The sequence below is a fragment of the Perna viridis genome, chromosome 1 (genome assembly GCF_037379345.1).
Source record: "Perna viridis isolate PV_CMFRI_1.1 ecotype Kerala chromosome 1, ASM3737934v1, whole genome shotgun sequence".
Taxonomy (NCBI): domain Eukaryota; kingdom Metazoa; phylum Mollusca; class Bivalvia; order Mytilida; family Mytilidae; genus Perna; species Perna viridis.
The window spans coordinates 11,846,785-11,867,049 of record NC_142445.1 but is presented as its reverse complement, the minus strand read 5'-3'; the positions used below and the strand labels follow the sequence as shown (position 1 = coordinate 11,867,049).

Genomic DNA, 20,265 nt, shown 5'->3' with positions numbered 1-20,265 from the left:
TGCCAATTCAGTCTATCTATTGGTGTGCTCACTTGTATTTCTTCACATGTAGTAATACACCACTGATGAACCTCTTGTCGGTACGAACGTAAAATTATTTAAAACAAAGTAAAATTAACAGTCAATATGTAAATGCAATTAATGAGATAAGGGATGATTATAATAGAATTGTGTCCAAGTCTTACATTATACATAATTATACAAGTTCAAATTATAAAACTAAATAAATATTACCTTTTTCCATAGGGCATTTTTATGTCTATACATTGAATTCCGGAAGATTAAAAAGGTTAAATACTACTAATCCAACAAATGAGCTTTTAGAACGCACGCAAAAATAGCCCTACACAAGTTTTAGTCCACTTGTGTTATGTTGCTGTGAAAAAAAAGTGAACATCAAATCTGCACAAGTGAACTTCTGTTTGGCAGGGAATTATATTTTCTTTATTTCTACATAAAATGATCACTGTAACTTACGGTATTAAATACTTTTTTTTTGAGTTCTGCATGAAGATCCCTTTTGTGAAATGTTGGGGAATTCCCATTCTTTTTTTTAGCTCATAGTTTTCTGGGAGCCGATGTCGCCCTGCAAGGTAGTAAACCCCATATAATATTCTCAGGGCGGGCTATTAGTGTACGCATGCAGCTTTTAGGTGATGTATATTCTTCAGCTTAAACTTAAGGTAGAAGCTCCATAACTTAGTGAAATTAGCATTGTAGCCTATGGAAGTGACATTAGAATATGTAACATAAAAACACAGGGTTAAAAAAGAAAACATAGTTGTTCCATACTCTTTCAGTTGCACTAAAAAGGCAAGATTCTTATTACGATTTGGTTGAAACAAGAAACACCCCTTACTATATTTTTCACTACAATACGTTACGTTATATCTCATTACTCATTTCAAGTGTGTTTTACAACAGTTACTTGCCATTTATCTAGTGTTTACAAGAACATTTGCAACCCGTATAGGTCCGGGTGTTAAAAGAGTCGGCCTGCAGCAGCGCTAGGCTTGTCGTAAAAGGCGACTAAATAGTGTTCAGAACCCTAGCCCGGGGGCTAGGGCGCTCTGCCCACAGAGCAACTGGAATGTGTGCCCCAGGTGGTGAAATGGGGTACCCCTGGCGTGTTACATGCTGGGGTTGTCAGGTTATTATACGGAAAACCAGACCGCAAACCATAGTGGTGCACCGTGTTGGGAAAGATGCCACGTTCCTCGCACGTTAAAGAACCCTACTGTGGTATTCTCCCAGAGTAGGAATCATAGGGCTCCGCCACAGGAGGCTAAATTGCCCGACCCTACACACCTCTCCCTATTTCCAGTGGCAATCAAAATTTGTCGACCCCCCATTGTCCTTGTGTCCCATCCCTTTTTCATTTCATCATCATTTCAAGTTCATTTTATCATCAATTTCATGTTCATCGTCTGAATATAACTGAAATATTGCTGCTCGGACGTTAAACCCCAACAAATAAACAAACAAACAAACAAGAACATTTGCATATAAAGTCTTTTCACTTGGGCTCCGAGTTTTAAATACTTCTATAAGTATTTCACTTTCTGAAACTTAACAATGTTTAGCGACGATGTTAGAGTTTACCTAAAACTTCTTGAGCGGTTAGAATAGCCAAATCTCTTGCTATTTCTTTCGAAGTAATATGACCCCCATGATCAACTTTTTCGGTCAGGTAAATGACGTATCTATCAATTAATGACTCCTGACTGATACGGTTGGACATGACAAATTTTTGAACATATGAACTAATATCATTTTTGTCCCGTCCTCGTGCCATATCCTCGATCAAATACGACAGTCCGCCGTCCATTAGAACATCACGTAAAGCTGTCATAATAATTGTGGAATCTTCATTGGAAAAACTTCTCAGAATCGAAAATATTGTATCTATTGTATTAACTTCTCGTGGATCATTGTATGCATTTCGGAATTCTTGTACTTTTGCATAAGGTATGATCTCTGTTTTCATTTCATTTCTTGTTTGATCCGCGAAGAACTTGTTAAGAGCACCGACAGGATCCTCTCGAATGATTTCAATTTTCAAAATAATGGAATCAACAACATCGCGATCAAGTCCAGCAAATAGATTACTAGGAATAAAATAATGCATGAGCTTGAGTTGTTTTAGACTCTCTGTCATAAAAGCAAGTACGGAGCCAAATATATCAAGAAGCTTGTCCTGTGTATCTGAATATAAAGAGCCTGCTTCGGCCTTTTCTGACACCCAGTAAATAGCTGTCTTCCAGTGGAATGTTGTAAGAATCTCAGAAAACTCACTTAGAAAGCTATTTTTGACGGCTTTGATGACAAGAAGAACTTTTCTTTGAAGTGACGTCATCGATTTTGCTAATGCAATTTCTCCATTGTTAAATCCTAAACAAAAATCTATATGGATTGAGGGGTCAGTAAGAGCCGGTTTTGCCACCAGGTAAAACTCGCTGTTGAAAATCTCCTCCACAACATACTGTTGGGGCCAATTGCGTGGTCTTTGTTTCCATTCGTTAAGGAATTTAGGTTTCCCACTAAGTGGAAAGGCAGGTATGAAGTCTTTACTTGTCTTAGAGCGATATTTCAGTATGATTCTTTCATATTCTTTATTCATTTCTTCTGTGTACATTGCTTTATTCTCTTCAATTACACACAACCCTGGCTGACAAGACCTCTTTTCCAGTGGAGATGTACCAATGTCTTTATTTGAGATTCCCTTAATTGCTGGTCCATAGTTTTGTTCAAAGACACTTTTCACTTTTGATTTTTTGTCTTGATTCCAAACATCAGTTATGACCCTTGCAGCCTTTTCCATACCATCTATGTCTATATTTTCATCTCTAGCTTCAACCTTTTTAAGGTTAACATACTCTGATAAAACCTTCGTATTGTCTTCGTGTTGCTTTAAGTCTAGTTCTGGGCAGTCGATATCACGGTAAGACACTAGAGTTTTCCCGGGCTTAATGGAATGATCTATTGCTACATGAAGACTGTCATGTCCACGTCTTGAGCTTAATTTAGTTAGTACTGAGTGGAAATCACGTATGTGACCAAAAGCTTCTGTTCTCAACATGCTCAGCAAAGTACTTGGTAGAAAAATATCATCGATAAGTTCGACTCCTGGAAATATTTTCAACAGTTCTTTTCCGTAAATGCGGACAAAACAAGGCAGGTCGTCCCTATATTCCAAGGCATCAGCAGGAATCACTTTACTAGATATAATCAAATAGTCATAATCACCTTCATCCTGTCGGAATCTTAGACGTAATCGCTCTTGTGTACTTCCGACGACTACACACCTCTCTTTTCCAAAGTGGGACAAAAACCGAGTGATGAAATAGCAGTATTTGTTTTGCCTTTCATCATTTCGAACTGGTTTGTTCATCTCTTCGAGTCTCCCAACCATTTCGTGTAACGACAGTTTTGGTAACGTCTCTAAACCAACAGCACCTGAAAAGTTAAATTTGCAATTTTAACATAGCTTCCGGACCATTGCAAAAGAAATTTATAAGGCAATCTAAAATGCCATTAGTTTTTTGATAAAATAATTATGAATATCGGTACATTTATTATGTATGTTCTATATCAACGTCGGTAATTCATAAAAAAATTTTTTTTTAAAAATGACTCATGGCGTGTTTTTATGGTTAACCAATTTCATAAAAAGACCAGACTGTTCTTGAAAAAGTGTAATTTTGATATAAATAAGCATGCTCAAATAATGTTGCGTTTTAGCATCATTTAAGAAGTGTTAAAGTAAACTTACAAGCAATGGCGCACATTATCAATGGATTCCACGACCATTCCATACCATGTACTAATAATTTAGCTGTTTGTCATGAATATGTACTCAGCTTGTCTTCCCTAACCTAAAATGCATATTTTTATAGGTCAACAACATAAAAAGAAACAAAAACAAAAACAAAAAACAAAACAAAACAAAACAAAACACAAAAGAAAAAAAACCAAAATGATTCGGACTTGAAAAAAACCCGATCATGACTTTAAGATGACCAGAGAATATGTCGTTACGATATTTGAAAGGTAAGCTGTCTTAAATACTATGGTAACAAGATTGATACACGTAGCCACCCTCTACAGCAAAGTGTCACTATAGTGTGCAATGTAGGAAAACAACCAAGTCTGATAAATCTTAAAAAAAGATGAATTAAATTGGCGGCAAGTATGATGTCCTACAAATTATGGCTCATACATAATTCAATGAAATGTAAATATTTATTGTTTGCCAGAAATAAGCAACAAGTTAAATTGAGCTAAATAATTAATAATTACAATATTACTGAAATGAATATCACTAATATGCTAAATGCAGGGCCCAAAAAATCAATAAGTGGCCAAACTATCATATATACATTAAGACATAACATAATTCACATTTCAAAAGAGCATAAACAATTCATTCAATCATGACAACAGGGAGGGTGGGTGCGTAGGGGAAACAAATCCAAATCTATACTGATTACATGTACCTATACACAACTAAAAAGTACTCACAATATTAAATTAACGAACTTCGAAACGAAACAAAACATAATATCATAAGCAAAACAAACGAAATATATCGCAAAAATTACTATTTTATATGTAATAAAAAATTATGGCACATAGATAATTCCATGAAATTTAAATATTTATTGTTTGCCAGAACTTAACAACAAGTTAAACTGAGCTAAAATTAATAATTTTAATATTACATTAACTATTACTAAAATGAATATCACTAATATGCTAAATGCGGGTCCAAAGATTCAATAAACCGCCAAAAAAGCCCAATATAATACTCGAATAAAATCTGCATCAGGAACACTGGGTGAAATACCCCAATGAACTACGGATTCGGAACTATCTTAAGAATTTCCTGACAGTCCTACCTTAGACCAGCTCAAAGTATGAGCTATTACTCAGAAGCTGTGCAGAGTAATCAAGGGAACCAAGGTTATAGCGGTAATCAAAGAGTAATCAAGAGAACCAAGGTTATAGCGGTAATCAAAGAGTAATCAAGGGAACCAAGGTTATAGCGGTAATCAAAATAATGTAATCCAGGGAAAAAAACCAGACAACAGACATACACAACAAAGAACAAGACTCAATGCATAAGTTACTGCTTTGTGAGCCTGAAGAAAAAAATATATAAAGTTATAACTAAACAATATCAGACAATAGATAATGAACATAAAAACATATATGAATAATACAATACCAGTGAGATACCACATGAATGAAAGACATTTTTAATTGCACCAACCCTGCAAAATTTAAATGCAGACCACCATCACTCACCGCAAATAACACCCCTTTTACAACGCCTTTTGGCCAGAAAAATCTCTTACAGGATTTAACAAACAAAACATTATCTTCCTTACATACTCTACTCTTTATTGATGAGTTTTATTACAGAATCTGATAACTCATGATCCACAAGACTAGGTAAAATACTAAACACAGCTATTATAATACTCCTATTCTTTTGTTTAATACTAAAAATTAAACTCTTAAATAAACTTAATACTGCACCATAATCATTAATATTAGACATTACATCATTAGTACCAATATGTAAAATAACATGAGAAAAGTTATTGTGGTGGAGTGGATATTTTGTATATTACAGTTATTATTTTTATCTTTGTATTTCTGATAAATAAATAAATTTACTTAATTATATAAATTGTGTTCATTCTTGCTATACATGTATTATAATGTGTATTGCATTCATTGTCATGAATGGTCATAGATCATTCCATGCCTCAGTGATTCCACTACAAGTTTACTATATGTTGATTTCATGGTTGAGTGCATCTTTATAGCAGGTGCTCTCTATTCCTATACTCTTAGGTTTTATCATTCTATTTTGGGAAAACTCTGATTGTTTGACTTTTTATTGGTTCATTTTGGTCATGTGTCACATTTGGAGGGAAATTCTATTGTTTCTTTCTCTTGACAGCCAGATTTGTGATTGATTGGCAGACATATTAATTTTTAGTCAACTTTATTAATTTACTTTGTTTTTCTGCATTTATTTCTAGTGGACAACTTTTCTGTATTTAAGGTTAGTTATCCTTTACTTATGTTCTTGTCTATAGTTCCATATTCCACAGTTTTATGAGTGTTGTATGTAAGATTTGTATAAATGGCCAGAGTGTGTGATTTCTGTGTGAAAGTGCTGTATAAAATAATAAAACACATAAGAGTATACAAATCATTAATTTTATTGATAAAAACAGTTCAATATTGTTTAAAATACTTAAAATCATAAAAAGGCTATATTTAGAGATCAAAAGATTCAAATAAAAGATAAATCATATTTTTCATTATAAACCCGTTAACTTTTGACTATATGTTCTAATAGGTAAATATATATAGTTTTATGTTGAATAATGAAATGATCAGAGAGTACTCTAAATAGACACAGTCCTTATGATAGTTATTTTTGTTACAGCTTGTACTTATTGATTAGCTTATGATGTAGATCCCACATTTGTAACTACTTTTGCTGACGAGAAGACCTTTGTACCATATGCATGTTGTTATTTATATGTATTTTTGTGCTAAGTGTAGTGTCTTCAGCATGATTTGCTTATATGTGCATTTTAACAGCGTATTTGTCTTGTCAATGTATATGTTTTATTCATAACTGGTATTTTCAAAAGATGTGCATTATTATCTAACAGATGTGCTTATTTTTGCTAACCAAATACTTTATGCAGTTTATATTTGATAATATTGAAAAAGTAGAGAACTAGCACTATTTTCTATTGACTATGAGACATACATGTAATTTTGGCAGATTTGCCAATTTGAGTGCTAGAGTTATCTTTCTGGGTACTGATTATATGTATTTCACTTGCAGGGTTACTAGTATATATGTATACATTGTTACTGTTGATATGATTGGTTGGAAATACAATACACATCTTGAATCAACGCCTTGAGTTTTATTTATCCCTAAATGGTGCTACAACCACTAGGTTACATTATTGAGAATTCTTATCTATCTTAAATTTAATGTCACCTATACCAGCACCTCTATAAACTTCAATCCGTCACTACTGTACAAAAAAACGACTGTCTGTACCATAGTCAGTCGGATTTTAAGTAATACAGTCAATATATAACTGATAATGACTGACCAAAAGACTGATTTTGATTGATAAAGTTGGAACAGTCTTGTGTTTCAACTGTCTAAGTTAAAATTAGACTGAGTAAGTCACTTTTCGACTGACTCAACTCAATTTGCCGTTTAATCAGACATTTTTGGACTGACTAAACTTATTTTGCGTTCAATCTGACATTTTTGGACTGACTAAACTCAATTTGCGTTTAATCAGACATTTTTTTTGACTGACTAAACTCAATTTCGCGTTTAATCAAACATTTTTTGACTAAATAAAATCATTTCGTGTTAAATCAGATATTTTGCACTGTTATACAAAGATTAAACATTTATTGACTAAGTAAGAATACGAGTTATAGTTTGTTTATTGAAAATGAACTATCTAGCCCAGATAGGAAATAAACAATCAAATTAAAGTATCTTTGTATAACTATTAAATATAAAGAAATTATTAGTGCCATTATAATAATCAAACGTTTTTGACTCCTGAAGTTGTACATATTCAATCCCATACCATATTCAAATTATTTATTTATTGGCACACATACAATCATAATATCATTATCATATAATAAAAATATTATTAAAACCAAACTTATTTCCCACTTACTTATGTACTTATTTTTTTATGAATTTAAAAGAATAAAAAGCCAAGCAAATAGAGGAAAAACATCGCCCCTCCCCTTTTATAAACCCTAAAACGAGTTCAGTGTAACTTTCCCGGGTTCGGGTATCTCCCCGTATTCACGTTCAAACATAACATCTTCATCAGAACAGAACTAATTAGATTATGTCAGGCACTTTATATTGTCCCTTATTAAATTTAAAAAAAGGGGAATTAAACTTAAGAAATGTCCTTTGTTGCCTCCGATTTTAAACAAAAACAACACACTTGTCTGACGAAAGAAGGAGACATCCTTCTGTATGCATCACTTAAAATTCAAATTGTATATATTCGAATAAACCAAAATGTTAAAATAATCGCAAAATGAGTTTACTCAGTTCAAAAATGTCTGATTAAACACGAAATGAGTTTACTCAGTCCAAAAATGTCTGATTAAACGCCAAAAAGGTTTAATCGTACAAAACATGTCTGATTAAACGGCAAATTGAGTTGAGCCAGTCGAAAAGTGACTTGCTCAGTCTAATTTTAACTTGACAGTCGATACACAAGGCTGTTCCAGTCAAAATCAGTATGTTGGTCAGTCATTATCAGTTATATATTGACTGTATCGTTTGAAATACGACAGACTATGGTACGGACAGTCGTTTTAACCCTGACAAATACTTCCCTATAGAAGCCATAACTAGAAACACTCTTTTACCTGTAAGAAAGTAATCCCTTTGTCATGCCTTCAACCACTAACAATTCATTCTGAAGAGAACATTCTAAATAAACCTTATAGGCATCACATAACCAATCACCTGTGAACTTAGAATAACACATAGGGCACTCTAAAAATCCTAATCTAAACTGATTACATGTATCTGTACATAACTGAAAAGTACTCACAATTTTAAATTCGAAACAAAACATGATACCATAAGCAAAACCCACTATATCGCCAAAATTACTATTTAAATATACTATAACAATAAAGTGGAAAACGATAGCACTTTCCGTATATCCGTTATACCCTTCATTTCGTGCATTATAAAGCTAGTACATCGTCTCTTCTAGCTTCTACATTGTTGCTTTGAGTCGAAAATTCGTTTGTCTCTGTAGATATAAACCACTAAAATCCCCCCAAAAATCTTTCGCAACACAGTTTTAACCAATCATGTGCACGATATGAGAGCCATCAGCTGATCATTCCTATAGTTGGGTTTATTTTTGTTTTCGTGGTAACATATATACTCAATACTGTTAGACCCGGTTTCCACTCATATGTAGTATTTGTATTTCATGACGGACTGAGGGGTTTCTGAACGCCCTTGGCTATCATTTTGGGGTCTCTCACAGACGGTGTAAAGCACCGAAAGGTTTACACAGTCCCCGGGCATAGTCATACCCGTGAATGTGAGTTACAAATCAAATAAGCTTTATCTAAAGTCGGCAGGTTTTGTTACACAAAATAACATAAGCTCTTAAAGAGCTTTTATAGCCGACATAAAGTGAATGATAAAGCAGTGAGTGCATTCATACATGTAAGACAATACATAAAACGAGACATAAATAAAATACGGCGAAGACAAGTTAAGACATTTACAAGCACTTATAAACAAATTACATGAAAAGCAAGCAATAAGTTGTTTAATAAAACTAGTAGCGTAAAATTAAGCAAGATAAGCAAGCAAAACATCAATAAAAATAAACAGAACCACACAGAGAAGCAATTTGGTTTAGGTGCCTGCTTCAGTCATGGTAACACAAATCATGTTTTACAGGCAACACAGGAGCAGTTTTTTCCCTCCCAATTTCCTTTCAAAATCATAGATTTACATTGATTAACTGAGCACTGTCTGAACTCATCAGGAAGAGAGTTCCAGAGACTGGAGCAGTGTACCTAAATGATTGTTTCCCATACCTTGTTGTTTTTACATGAGGGATCTGTAATAAGTTACTGCATCTTAAATTATTAGTATGAATTTGTTTACAGATTAAATCGGATGATACAGGTGGTGCTTGATCATGTAAAATTTTAAAAGTTTCTAAAGCCATGGTTCTAACACGTCTTATATGTAGTGAAGGCATTTTTGCCTTTATTAAAAGATCCTCATAAGAAGAGTTATAATCATAATACACATACCGTAATGCTCTTTCTTGTATCTTTTTCTATTTTCTTTGTATTGGCCATTGAACAAAAGTGCCAAGAAAGAGGACAAAAAAATAAAATTTGACAATATAAATGTATGAAAAATAGTAAGTCTACTTAGTTTACAAAGATTTCTACCCACTGTTTTTAAAATATTCAGCTGTTGTACAGCTTTTGTGCAAATAGTTTTAATATGACTATCAAAGTTTAACATAAAATCTATATCAACACCTAGGAGTTTGACTTGAAAGTGTTGATTTTATCCCGAAAAGGATTTTGCTGGGTCAAAGATTCAGCAAATGCTGTATGCTGTATGCTCTACAATATAAGCATTATCAGGTGATTTAGTGTCGATCCGTGACCTAGTGATCCACTTTGTGATTTGCACGCTTATATTGAAGAGCATACAGCATTTGCTGAATCTTTGACGCAGCAAAATTCTTTTCGGGATAAAATCAACACTTTCAAGTGCATGTAAGACAGATAGGTAAGCCAACTTATTGGTGCATGCCAGTCAATTGATGCCAGTCATATCTCCAAGGAGGAAAAATTTTGTATGGTCGGTAGGTGCGGATTTATTTTTATTTAAAACGTTTGAAATGAAATTAGTCATTATAGTGACACCAAACTCAGAATACAATGAAAACCAAATATGCAAAGACTAAACAACTAATAATTTCAGACTTAGTCCACGGCCAAATCTCTTTTGTGATTTGGCGCTTGGGATGTTTTTTGGTTTGATGGCGGTGGTCAAAACAAAAAATATCTCAAGTGCAGAATCCCAAAAGAGATTATTTGGTTTGATTTTCTTCTTTTTCTGAAAGACAATCGGCAGTCTTATTAATTATTATTTTTTCAATATCACAAATATGATTGATTGCTTGGGTTTAATGCCCGAGCAAATACTTCAGTTATATTTAGGGGATGAACATGAAATAGACGATAAAATGAACATGAAATGATGATGGAATGAAAAATGAAATGGGGTACGAGGATAATGGGGTAGACAAATTTTGATTGCCACTGAAAATAGGTAGAGGTGGGTAGGGTCGGACAATTTAGCATCTTGTAGCGGAGCGCAAAGGTTCCTACTCCTATCGAATACCACAGCATGGTTCTTTAACGTGCGAGGAACGTGGCATCTTTCCCAATACGGTGCCCCACTATGCTTTGCGCTCAGGTTTTCCGCATTATAACCTGACAACCCCAGCATGTAACACGCCAGGGGTACCCCATTCCACCACCTGGGGCACACAACCAAGTTGCTCTGTGGGCAGAGCGCCCTAGCCCCGGCTAAGGTTCTGAGCACTATTTAGTCGCCTTTTACGACAAACTTAGCACTGATGCAGGCCTATTCTTTTGACATTCTTTAGACCTGCACGGGGCTCAATATCACAAATAAAAACTTTTGGGTAGGGGTCTGAAGAAGGGTCGGTATGTGACCGGGAACATTTTTAGTCATAAACGGATGGTCTATTTTTAACTCCAGCAGTGCTAGAGTTTGTCTGGCAAGCTGTTTTCTGACTTGGGTTGAGGTATGGAGGAATTCCAACCACTTACATTGTAGTAGTAGTAGTAGTAGTAGTAGTAGTAGTATCACCCCATTAGATACAGATAATATGAGGTTTGGGCTTTGTGTTTTCAAAAGCGGTTCTGAAATCGTTTTTTTGTTAAATTGTTAAATATTTTTCCAATAGAAAAATTCTCATAAAGCAGTCCACGAGGTAGGTATAGATTTTTCAAAGTGCATTTTATCAAGAACACAAGTTGAATATGGTCCAAATTTCTTCACATTTTCCTGGAGAAAAAAATTGGGTACCAAGGCTAAATAGAATCTTCTTTTTACATATCTTTTAACAGTTCATGTTCCATACACGTACGTGTATATCATGTATATGAACTTTTCGATGTTTTGTTGCAAAACACATGGCATTGAGGAATCTGTTAAGTTGGGGTCGTCCAATTTGCTGCCCATTACTGTAACATGATGTTTCAGGGACTCTACATTATACATATAGAGGTTATGTGCACATAAAAGTACTGTGTACATGTAAGTACATTCCCGAGGAGCGAACTCCAACGAATTTTAGTTGGAGTAAAATATGTACATGTCAGACTGCATGTACTGACAACTCTTAGTATGATTTTTAATTTAAACATTTTTTTTGTTTATGACTTCGTGCAAATAAAGTATAGTTTGTACATGTACATAAAAATATGATTTCAATCACCTTCATACTTAAATATTGTACAAGTAAATATTACTCTTTTTTTAAGATGTTTACCACATATAATCTTTTTTAATGCTTAAAGTTTACTGATCATTTTTTGTTAAATTTCCGATTTATAGAAAACCATCACATTATGACTTTATGTACATGTTATTGTGTGTAAATAAATTATGTACTGTACGACATTTGTTAAATCAAGTATGTTTTATACATGTACAAAAGTACATTAAGGATAACCCGGTTAACTGGCTTTTAAAATAAAAACACTAACATACATGTATGAACACAAACAAAATCTTATATTGACAAACCTTTGATTATTTTTCAGGTTTCTGTATATATGTGCATGTATTTGTATTACTCAAGATTCTCCCTTAGTATTATTTTTCCATTGAGAAGGGTAACATTTGATTTTCGACATTTGAGCTTTTGCATAATAAGTGGGGAAATAGTTTAGGAGATTGAAATGAGGTTGTAATTAAAATCTCCTTTTCTGAACTTAAAATTGTTTGATACGAGATTTAGTTAAAATATAAAAATTTTGAAGTGATAACTGTGAAACAGTACCGATGGATTTAGCCTTTAAGTCCTTCATATACCGGTATTGTAATTTTGTTTCATAAGAATTTCGAATGGTATGTGTTGAGTACATGACTGTAAGTTGGATTTTTTTCCATTATGCAGTTTTATTCTCTTTTCCTAGATAAGTGTTTAACTAGGACTAATCTAAAAACGAAGACCTTATAGATTTAAATTCTTAGCAAATCACCCACTACTAAGTTAGTCCTAAGGAAGAGTAATTAACAGTCTTTTTAGGGAATTGAAAATGGAGCATACCCAAACCCCGAATTTGCCTATATATGGGTATATATTTAACATAAAAGTGTCACCGCAAAACATTGTATATTAGTATGGTGCTGACATCGGCGTTCGTGTCGTCGTCCATATTTACTTGGTAACGTGCGATGAATTTATAGTTATGGCTGATCAATAGTTATGAAATTCTAGTATGATTTTATTAACTACTAAAGAAATGCTCTTATTTGATTTTGAGTTTATGGCCCCTACCATTTTAAAATAAAGGCTATCCATGTAAATGACAGATACCACACCGTAGGTTTCTGTTAATCTAAACAAAAAACTGAGAATCCAGAATTTTATCAAGCTATCCTATATAAAGTGAAATGGCCAATCATTAACATGACATAGCAAGTTCAACACATCCATGCAAGTACGCCTTCAAGGAAGAAGCATTGGAATATGTATATGACTTGTCCTATGGCAATCCATAGTTCCCCATTTAGATGTTAGTAACATATGTTAACGGATATTTATAAGCATGTGCATAATTCAATTATTGATATCAATAAATGGAGAAGTTTTCCAGACAATGCAAACACGTTCAAGACAAAACGTTTGTATATGCAGATTTGCTCTTCGGGCAATACCAGTCTGCATCCATACTTGTCCCTAGGACAATACCACTCTGTGGCAATACCAGTCTTGTTTATATGTAATAAAAAACTGTCCTAAAACTCTACAAAATTTTAACAAAAATACACCTAGTTGCAGCAAATGAATGTCACAACAATGTTCAGGAATATTACTTACGTAAAATTTGTAAAATAATCCAACAAAATATGAACAAAATCCGTTCACAGGTTTTAAAGTAGTTGCGGTCACAAGATAAGTGTGACGGACGCAAGGACTATTTCACAAGAAATAAGATAAGAAGTTCTTCCGTCGCGTTGCGGTGGGTGAGTGGATGAGGGACTGTAAAGGCTCAAATACGGCATGTCAAACGTTGCAATATTTTTTTTAAAAAGTAAACCAAGTGTTCAAAAGTAAAAATAGATATTCATGTACTCCTAGAATTATAGCCAAACGTAGATTGTACATGAAAGAGTAATCAAGGGAACCATGACCAGACATGGAAAACAGACATACGCATAATATAAAGTATTATAAAGAATAATATAGCAATATAGATATACAAACCCGTCGCATATGAATGAATGTCCTGATTTAGCTCCATCATACCGACATATTTACAAGTTATACACTATTTTCAAACGAAAAAGCTATTAAATGTACTGACGTGTAATTCTGTGTGTTTGTTATATTCGCTCCAGTAACTTAATATACATAAACATTTAAGTATCTTAACTAATTTTAGATATGGGAATTCTATATTATATAAATAGAGTGATTTTCTACTCCGCTGAATTATTTTCTCAAATACCAACAGTTCTTCTAAATAGCACGCTTCAAAAAGTCCACAATTGTATGAAGTATTCAACCGTTAAAAGTGATTCATAGTACAAAAAACACAAATCGATCGATGTTTTTTCGATTTACATACGTTAAAGTTACATCACTAATGTATGCTGATGATATTATTCTACTGTCAGAATCTAAATAATGCCTACATATGCTCTTAATAAACTCGATGGTATGCACCTGGGAAACTTCAAGTAAATGAACAGAAGTCGAAAATAATTATAATTATAATTAATATTATAATTGTAAATTGTAAATCTTGCATCAACAACTTTATTTAAGATCGAAAAAGAAATCGTGGACACAGTAAAATCATACTGTTATCTTGGTATTACAATAAATAGACTGGAATTTAAATCAAACCAAAACTATCCTCATGGAAAACGGCAGAAAAGCCTGGTATCAGATTTTAAAAAGTCATGTCATTAGACACAATTTTTATGGAAATCTATTTCTGTCATCGTGATAAATAAAAGTCGGGAAAGATTATCTCGAAAAGTGGGATAATTGGGATATTTTGTCGACATGAAGGCACAAGTTGTCGTCGGTTCACTTAAAGTCGCGATAATTCATGTAATTATATCGAACGGTCGACATAATTATCTTAACTATCACGAAAAATTATTGTGACTTTTTGAGATGAAATTGTCATTTATATCGACAAAATACCCAAATTATCACGACTTTTTCGAGATAATTTTTCCTGACTTTTATTTATCACAATGAGAGAAATAGACTTCCATACAATTTAACCCTTAATATAAAAAAACTATTTGACCTAGTGACGCCGACCATTTTAAATGGAAGTAAGGTTTGGGAAGGTTATGAAAAATGCCCCAATGATTCATATCCTCATGAATATTAACATTTAGAATTTATAAAAAAAAATTTGGGTGTCCATAGTAAAGCAACAAATATTACTAGCTTGGCTATCGTATATCAAATATATGTTAGATTAACTTGGATATAGTAATTTTAAAATAAACTTAAAAAGCGAGCCACCAGACGCCCCCCCCCCACGGCCAGTTACAGGGGTACACGCACTGTATTCTCTATTGATAGAATATATCAAGGACTTGATGAACCATTCTAGCTCATTAAATGAAAGTACAAAACTTTTCATTTTTTAAAAATGTTTATATACATTCAAAATGGCCTGCATATATTGATATTTGTAAATCCCAAAGGGAGAGATCAGGCATATGTAAGCGCACACAAATAAGCAATAGAAGAGGGCCGGTATCATAAAATTGAAAGAAGCGAAGGTTCATGTAAATCTTCCGACAGTGGGGACATTGAGGATGAATTTCATTTCTTCTCGGTGTGCCTACACTATACATCGCAGCGAAAGATAAATTACAATACTTCAAAACTAAGCATGCACTACTCGTCTTCCCCCATCACCACATTTTCCTATAAAGCATATATCCAATATTTATGCTTCTGGTCAACGATTTGTCCGCGCAACTCCTCAAAAACGACTGAACGGAATGTAGTTAAATCTAGCACGACAATAAGTCACCATTTGGAGATGTGCATGCACATATTAAAATTTCAAACATGGCTGCCATTTCAAAATGGCCGCCGTTTAAAGACGAAAATAATAATAATAAATTGTAAAAATAAAATCGCAGATACTGGATATTTGGTTTAAAAATAGGACACCACAAGGGCTTTTGGTCGGTTTAATTTAAATTTCAAAAAAGGCCGCCATTCCAAAATGGCCACCAGTCGAAGATACACAATTTAAAAAAAAAATCCCAAAAAAATCATGTAATTACTGATTTTGGGAGCTTCTGTGACAATGGGAACGTTTGGAGAACAACTGTGTTGGTGTACAACACAATTAATACTACTTTTAATTGTAATTCAATCAATATACTAAAGCTAACAATCAAATTTTTGAACGAATGTTCGTGCATCAGGAAAACTCATAGCTCATCAACAAAACCCCATACATTCAGATCTCACTGAAAAAAAATCAAGAACGGTAAATTTTGGAAAGCGTAACAATCAAATGAAAAATTAAGGTTGAATAAGAAGTATGCATGCTAAGTTAAAATATGTGCCTCCGCTTTGCATCATCCTGGAACGTTACATACCAGTAAAAGTAAAATCATCAAAATAATAATAATAAAAAAGAACCGTAAAACATCGGTTTCTTTCACAACAACCTCTTGTACCAACAGAGTGATATGATACCAGTGATGCTAAAATTATTTCATTTCTCATTCATCATCATCGATGGAGCTAACCAGTTCCAAACAGCGAATCATTCATTTCTCACTTATTTATTAGCACTTTCGTATTTTGAGATGCTTGGCAGAGTGAATGACCAGGTTATGAAGTTTGGGTAAGAGGCACATAAAGATAATAAAAAAAAATCCAATTTCAAGTTTACGTAGTGTCAAACGCGCCTAGACAACTATATAACAGCAAAGGTTTGTACTTAATGTAAAGTGGGCTTTACGTTCATAAAATTGTATGGAAGAGTAATCAATGGTACTAAGATTCTAGCGGAAATCAAAAGAATATAATCCAGGGACAAAGACCAGACATGGAAAACAGACACACACAACAAAGAATAATACATAATTAGTAACAAAAGTAAATAAGTAATTCGGACGCCACTAAAACTGGGAGCATGGACCAGGTGCACCGGTAGGGTAAACTAGGACAACATTCGCTTTTAAAATCCCTGAACTACGATTTTGTTCCAAATCATGGTTCGTTTTTTACTGTGATGTTCTGATGCTATCTTGATGATTACAATAATATAACAGATTATAAAGAGTAATCAAGGGAACCAATGTTATAGCGGTAATCAAAAGAATGCAATCCAGGGACAAAGACCAGACATGGAAAACAGACATAAACAAAAAGGAACATAAAGTAACTAAAATCAAACATTCAAAGTAACAAAAGTTCATAAAAAGTCAAGTCCAAGGTAGACAAACGAGGAACGGAAAACTATGACCCGTTGAATAAATCAGTTTTCATGGTGCAGATGGATACACCATAACGATCCACGAGTTGTGAATGTCCCTATTTCTATAGTCCCAAAACATTTTGTAAAACTATTGAAAACATTTTCCCTGTAATTTCTTGAATATTTGGTGCATCCTTGGAACTTTCGTTGATCAGAAGAGATACGGCACTGTCAATCAATGCATCATGGGCGACGTTTTGGTTTAAAAATGCATGTAACATCTGGTTCATTTGGTTTTCAATACATGTTTTGTTCTCGTCATGTCCTCTAGACAACTCTTCGATGAAATATGGAAATCCTTCTGTTGCAACATGTTTTAGTGCTGCTTTAAGTTTGTCTTTTCCCTCAGATGTGAACCCTCGTAATGCCCGAAGGAGAAGTTCAATTTCAGAACTCCCAGTTGAGTTGTTGAATTCTTTGATTTTACTCAGTGGTACCATATCGCAATTCATCTCATTATTTTGTTGTGTACTGATAAATTTCTGTAAATATTCTATCGAATTTTCTTGAATTTCGACAATCATTATAGCAACTTCATGTAGAACATCTTCGTCTTTTTCTGCAAACAAGTTACTTGGTAAGAAATAATGTGTCAGGTTTTTCTCGAATAAACAGTCAGTCATAAACTCTAAGACCCTAAGAAGAAACCTTTGTATGTTTTCATCAGTGTTTTCAAGTAGAACAGACTCATCTATCTGTTCTGACACCCAATACACGACAGTTTTCCAATGGAATGATGTAACTTCCTCGGAATATTCTTTGAGAATGCCTTTCTGAAAGGCTTTTATAATCAACATCACTATTCTCTGAACTTCCTTCATTGCATCAGAAAGTTTCATTTCAGCGTTGTTAAACGCAAGACAAAAGTCTTTATCAGTTTCTGGGTTCACTAGCGCAGGTTTAGCGATAACGTAAAATTCACAAGTGCATATATCTTCAACCACTTTTGGAGATGGCCATACTCTTTCAGGTCGCCTTTTCCATTTCTCTAAAAATGCCAACTTTCCGTCAATAGGAAAAACGAGTATGAAATCTTTACTTGATTTCGATTCATACCATATTTTTACCATGTCTTCTTTGCTATTACTGCTCATTTGCTTGGTACGTTCGTATATGGTCTCACTGGATGTTCTGTGTGTCCCGGAATAAGAGGATTGAGTATCTGATATTGAAGTGCTGGTCTCCTTTGTTGTGAATGAAAAACTTAAGGTTTTGTCCCCCATTTTTGCTATCTTTGTTGAAGAACCGTGTGATTCGTGTCCTCTCCTCGATTTTCTACTTGTGTTTTGAGATTGAAAACGTGGTAAAAATCGTTCCTCCAGTTTTTTGTAGTTGTTTACTGCACTAGTTGCGATGTAAAGCATACCGTTTAACAGTTCATTGTTCGGTTCAATTTTACTATCTTGTATACGATACAGAAGGTTCTTATTACTAGCGACAAGTCTTTCATTTATATTGGGACACACCGGATTAACATAATTTATTCTCGACATTCCTGGTTTAATTTTCTGATCGAGATAGATATGTAAAGTGTGTCTGCCTTTTGAGTGACCAAGTAACGTAACCAACTGAAAAATATTTCGAGCATGCCCAAAAGCCTTTGGATTAGCTTCGCTCAAAAGAAAACTCGGTAAATACTTGCCATCAATCATTTTCACTTCCGGAAATGTCGATCGGAGAGAATCGCCCTTAATTTTGACAAAACATGGAACTTTTGGGTGATGCTCTAAAAGTTCGGCTGGAATTCGTTTTGAAGAAATTACAAGGTAATCGAAATCTCCTTCATTCTTAAAGGCACGAAGACGCGTTCTCTGGGGTGTACTTCCAGTTAATGCAAATCGCTCGTTGCTGTAGTAGGATAGAAAAAGGCTTATATATTCACAATATTTTTTTCTGTCGATCGTCATTTGGAACAGGTTGAGCCATTTCCTTCAATTTGTTTATCAATTCACGAAGACTTAAGCTACTGCCATGGGCCATGCTTCTAAATCTAAAATCAAAACAAGTAGTTAAAGCTGCTTTAACTGCCAAATTTGTTTAGTTTTGATTCAACTGAATTCTGCTGATTCAATGAAATAAGTTTGTAGTAATGCAATTGAAGCAACAAATGTCGATAATACCTACAGATTATTGTGAAAACAACATTTTAATCAAAGAAGATCGATAGCTCTAATCTAATTATGTTTCGTCCGAAGACTGCCGACAGGACATTCACCTGGGTTTAAAATACTTTCACCTTGGTTAAAAATAACAATAACGGATACACAGGTAAGCACATGTCTTTGTTTTCAAATAAATAATAATTACTGACCACATTCGTGCTGTAGTACATCACTATACGTAAATTACATTCTTTTGATTACCACTATAACCTTGGTTTCCTTGATTACTCTTGCAAAAGAGCAAGAGTTACAAAAGGATCCTTGTGTTATATTCGAACTTTTTTTCTTTTACGGCTTGAGTCCGTCAAAGAAACGGATCTACCTTGCCGTTGATTAGCCACTTTCGCTTTGCAATCAGATTTAAAAAAAAAACAAAAATCGCCCCTTACAGCACATGGGCGGATTAAGGTCACCAGACGTAAACGCATACAAATTTTATCTAGGTCGTCATTTTGTCTTGCAAGAGAATATATGTATCGAAACCTATTTAATGTATTCAATGCATATTATTTGGGAATATCAAAAGAAATTATACAAGAAAAATACAATCTAGTAGAAATAATTGAAAGTTAAGGCATATTTCAACAGAAAAAAAAAACGAAAATGACAGCTAAAGCAGCTTTAAATAACAACTGCAAACTACCCTTCACCTTCCATGTGTTGCGTTTAAAGGAATCTTAGTGACCTATTAAAAATGAAAAGTTAT

General features: G+C 33.9%; 1 protein-coding gene across 1 annotated transcript; it reads right to left on the bottom strand.

The window, feature by feature from the left end:
- Positions 1 to 416: 416 nt before the first annotated feature.
- Positions 417 to 19,383, bottom strand: LOC148627268 (uncharacterized). Its single transcript, XM_088564823.1, has 2 exons — positions 17,462 to 19,383; positions 417 to 3,456 (listed from the first exon to the last, which is right to left on the bottom strand). The coding sequence occupies exons 1-2, from the start codon at positions 19,302 to 19,304 to the stop codon at positions 1,592 to 1,594; spliced, it is 3,708 nt and encodes a 1,235-aa protein (XP_088420949.1). The 5' UTR covers positions 19,305 to 19,383; the 3' UTR covers positions 417 to 1,591.
- Between the last annotated feature and the right edge of the window lie 882 nt (positions 19,384 to 20,265).

Bases quoted from the DNA above. Each gene is read 5' to 3' on its own strand.
- LOC148627268 (XM_088564823.1), bottom strand. From the start codon at position 19,304: ATGACGATCGACAGAAAAAAATATTGTGAATATATAAGCCTTTTTCTA. The intron at 3,457-17,461 runs AGAAATAGGGAC...TTAACTTTTCAG, and splicing joins ACAAAATGTTTTGGGACTAT to GTGCTGTTGGTTTAGAGACG.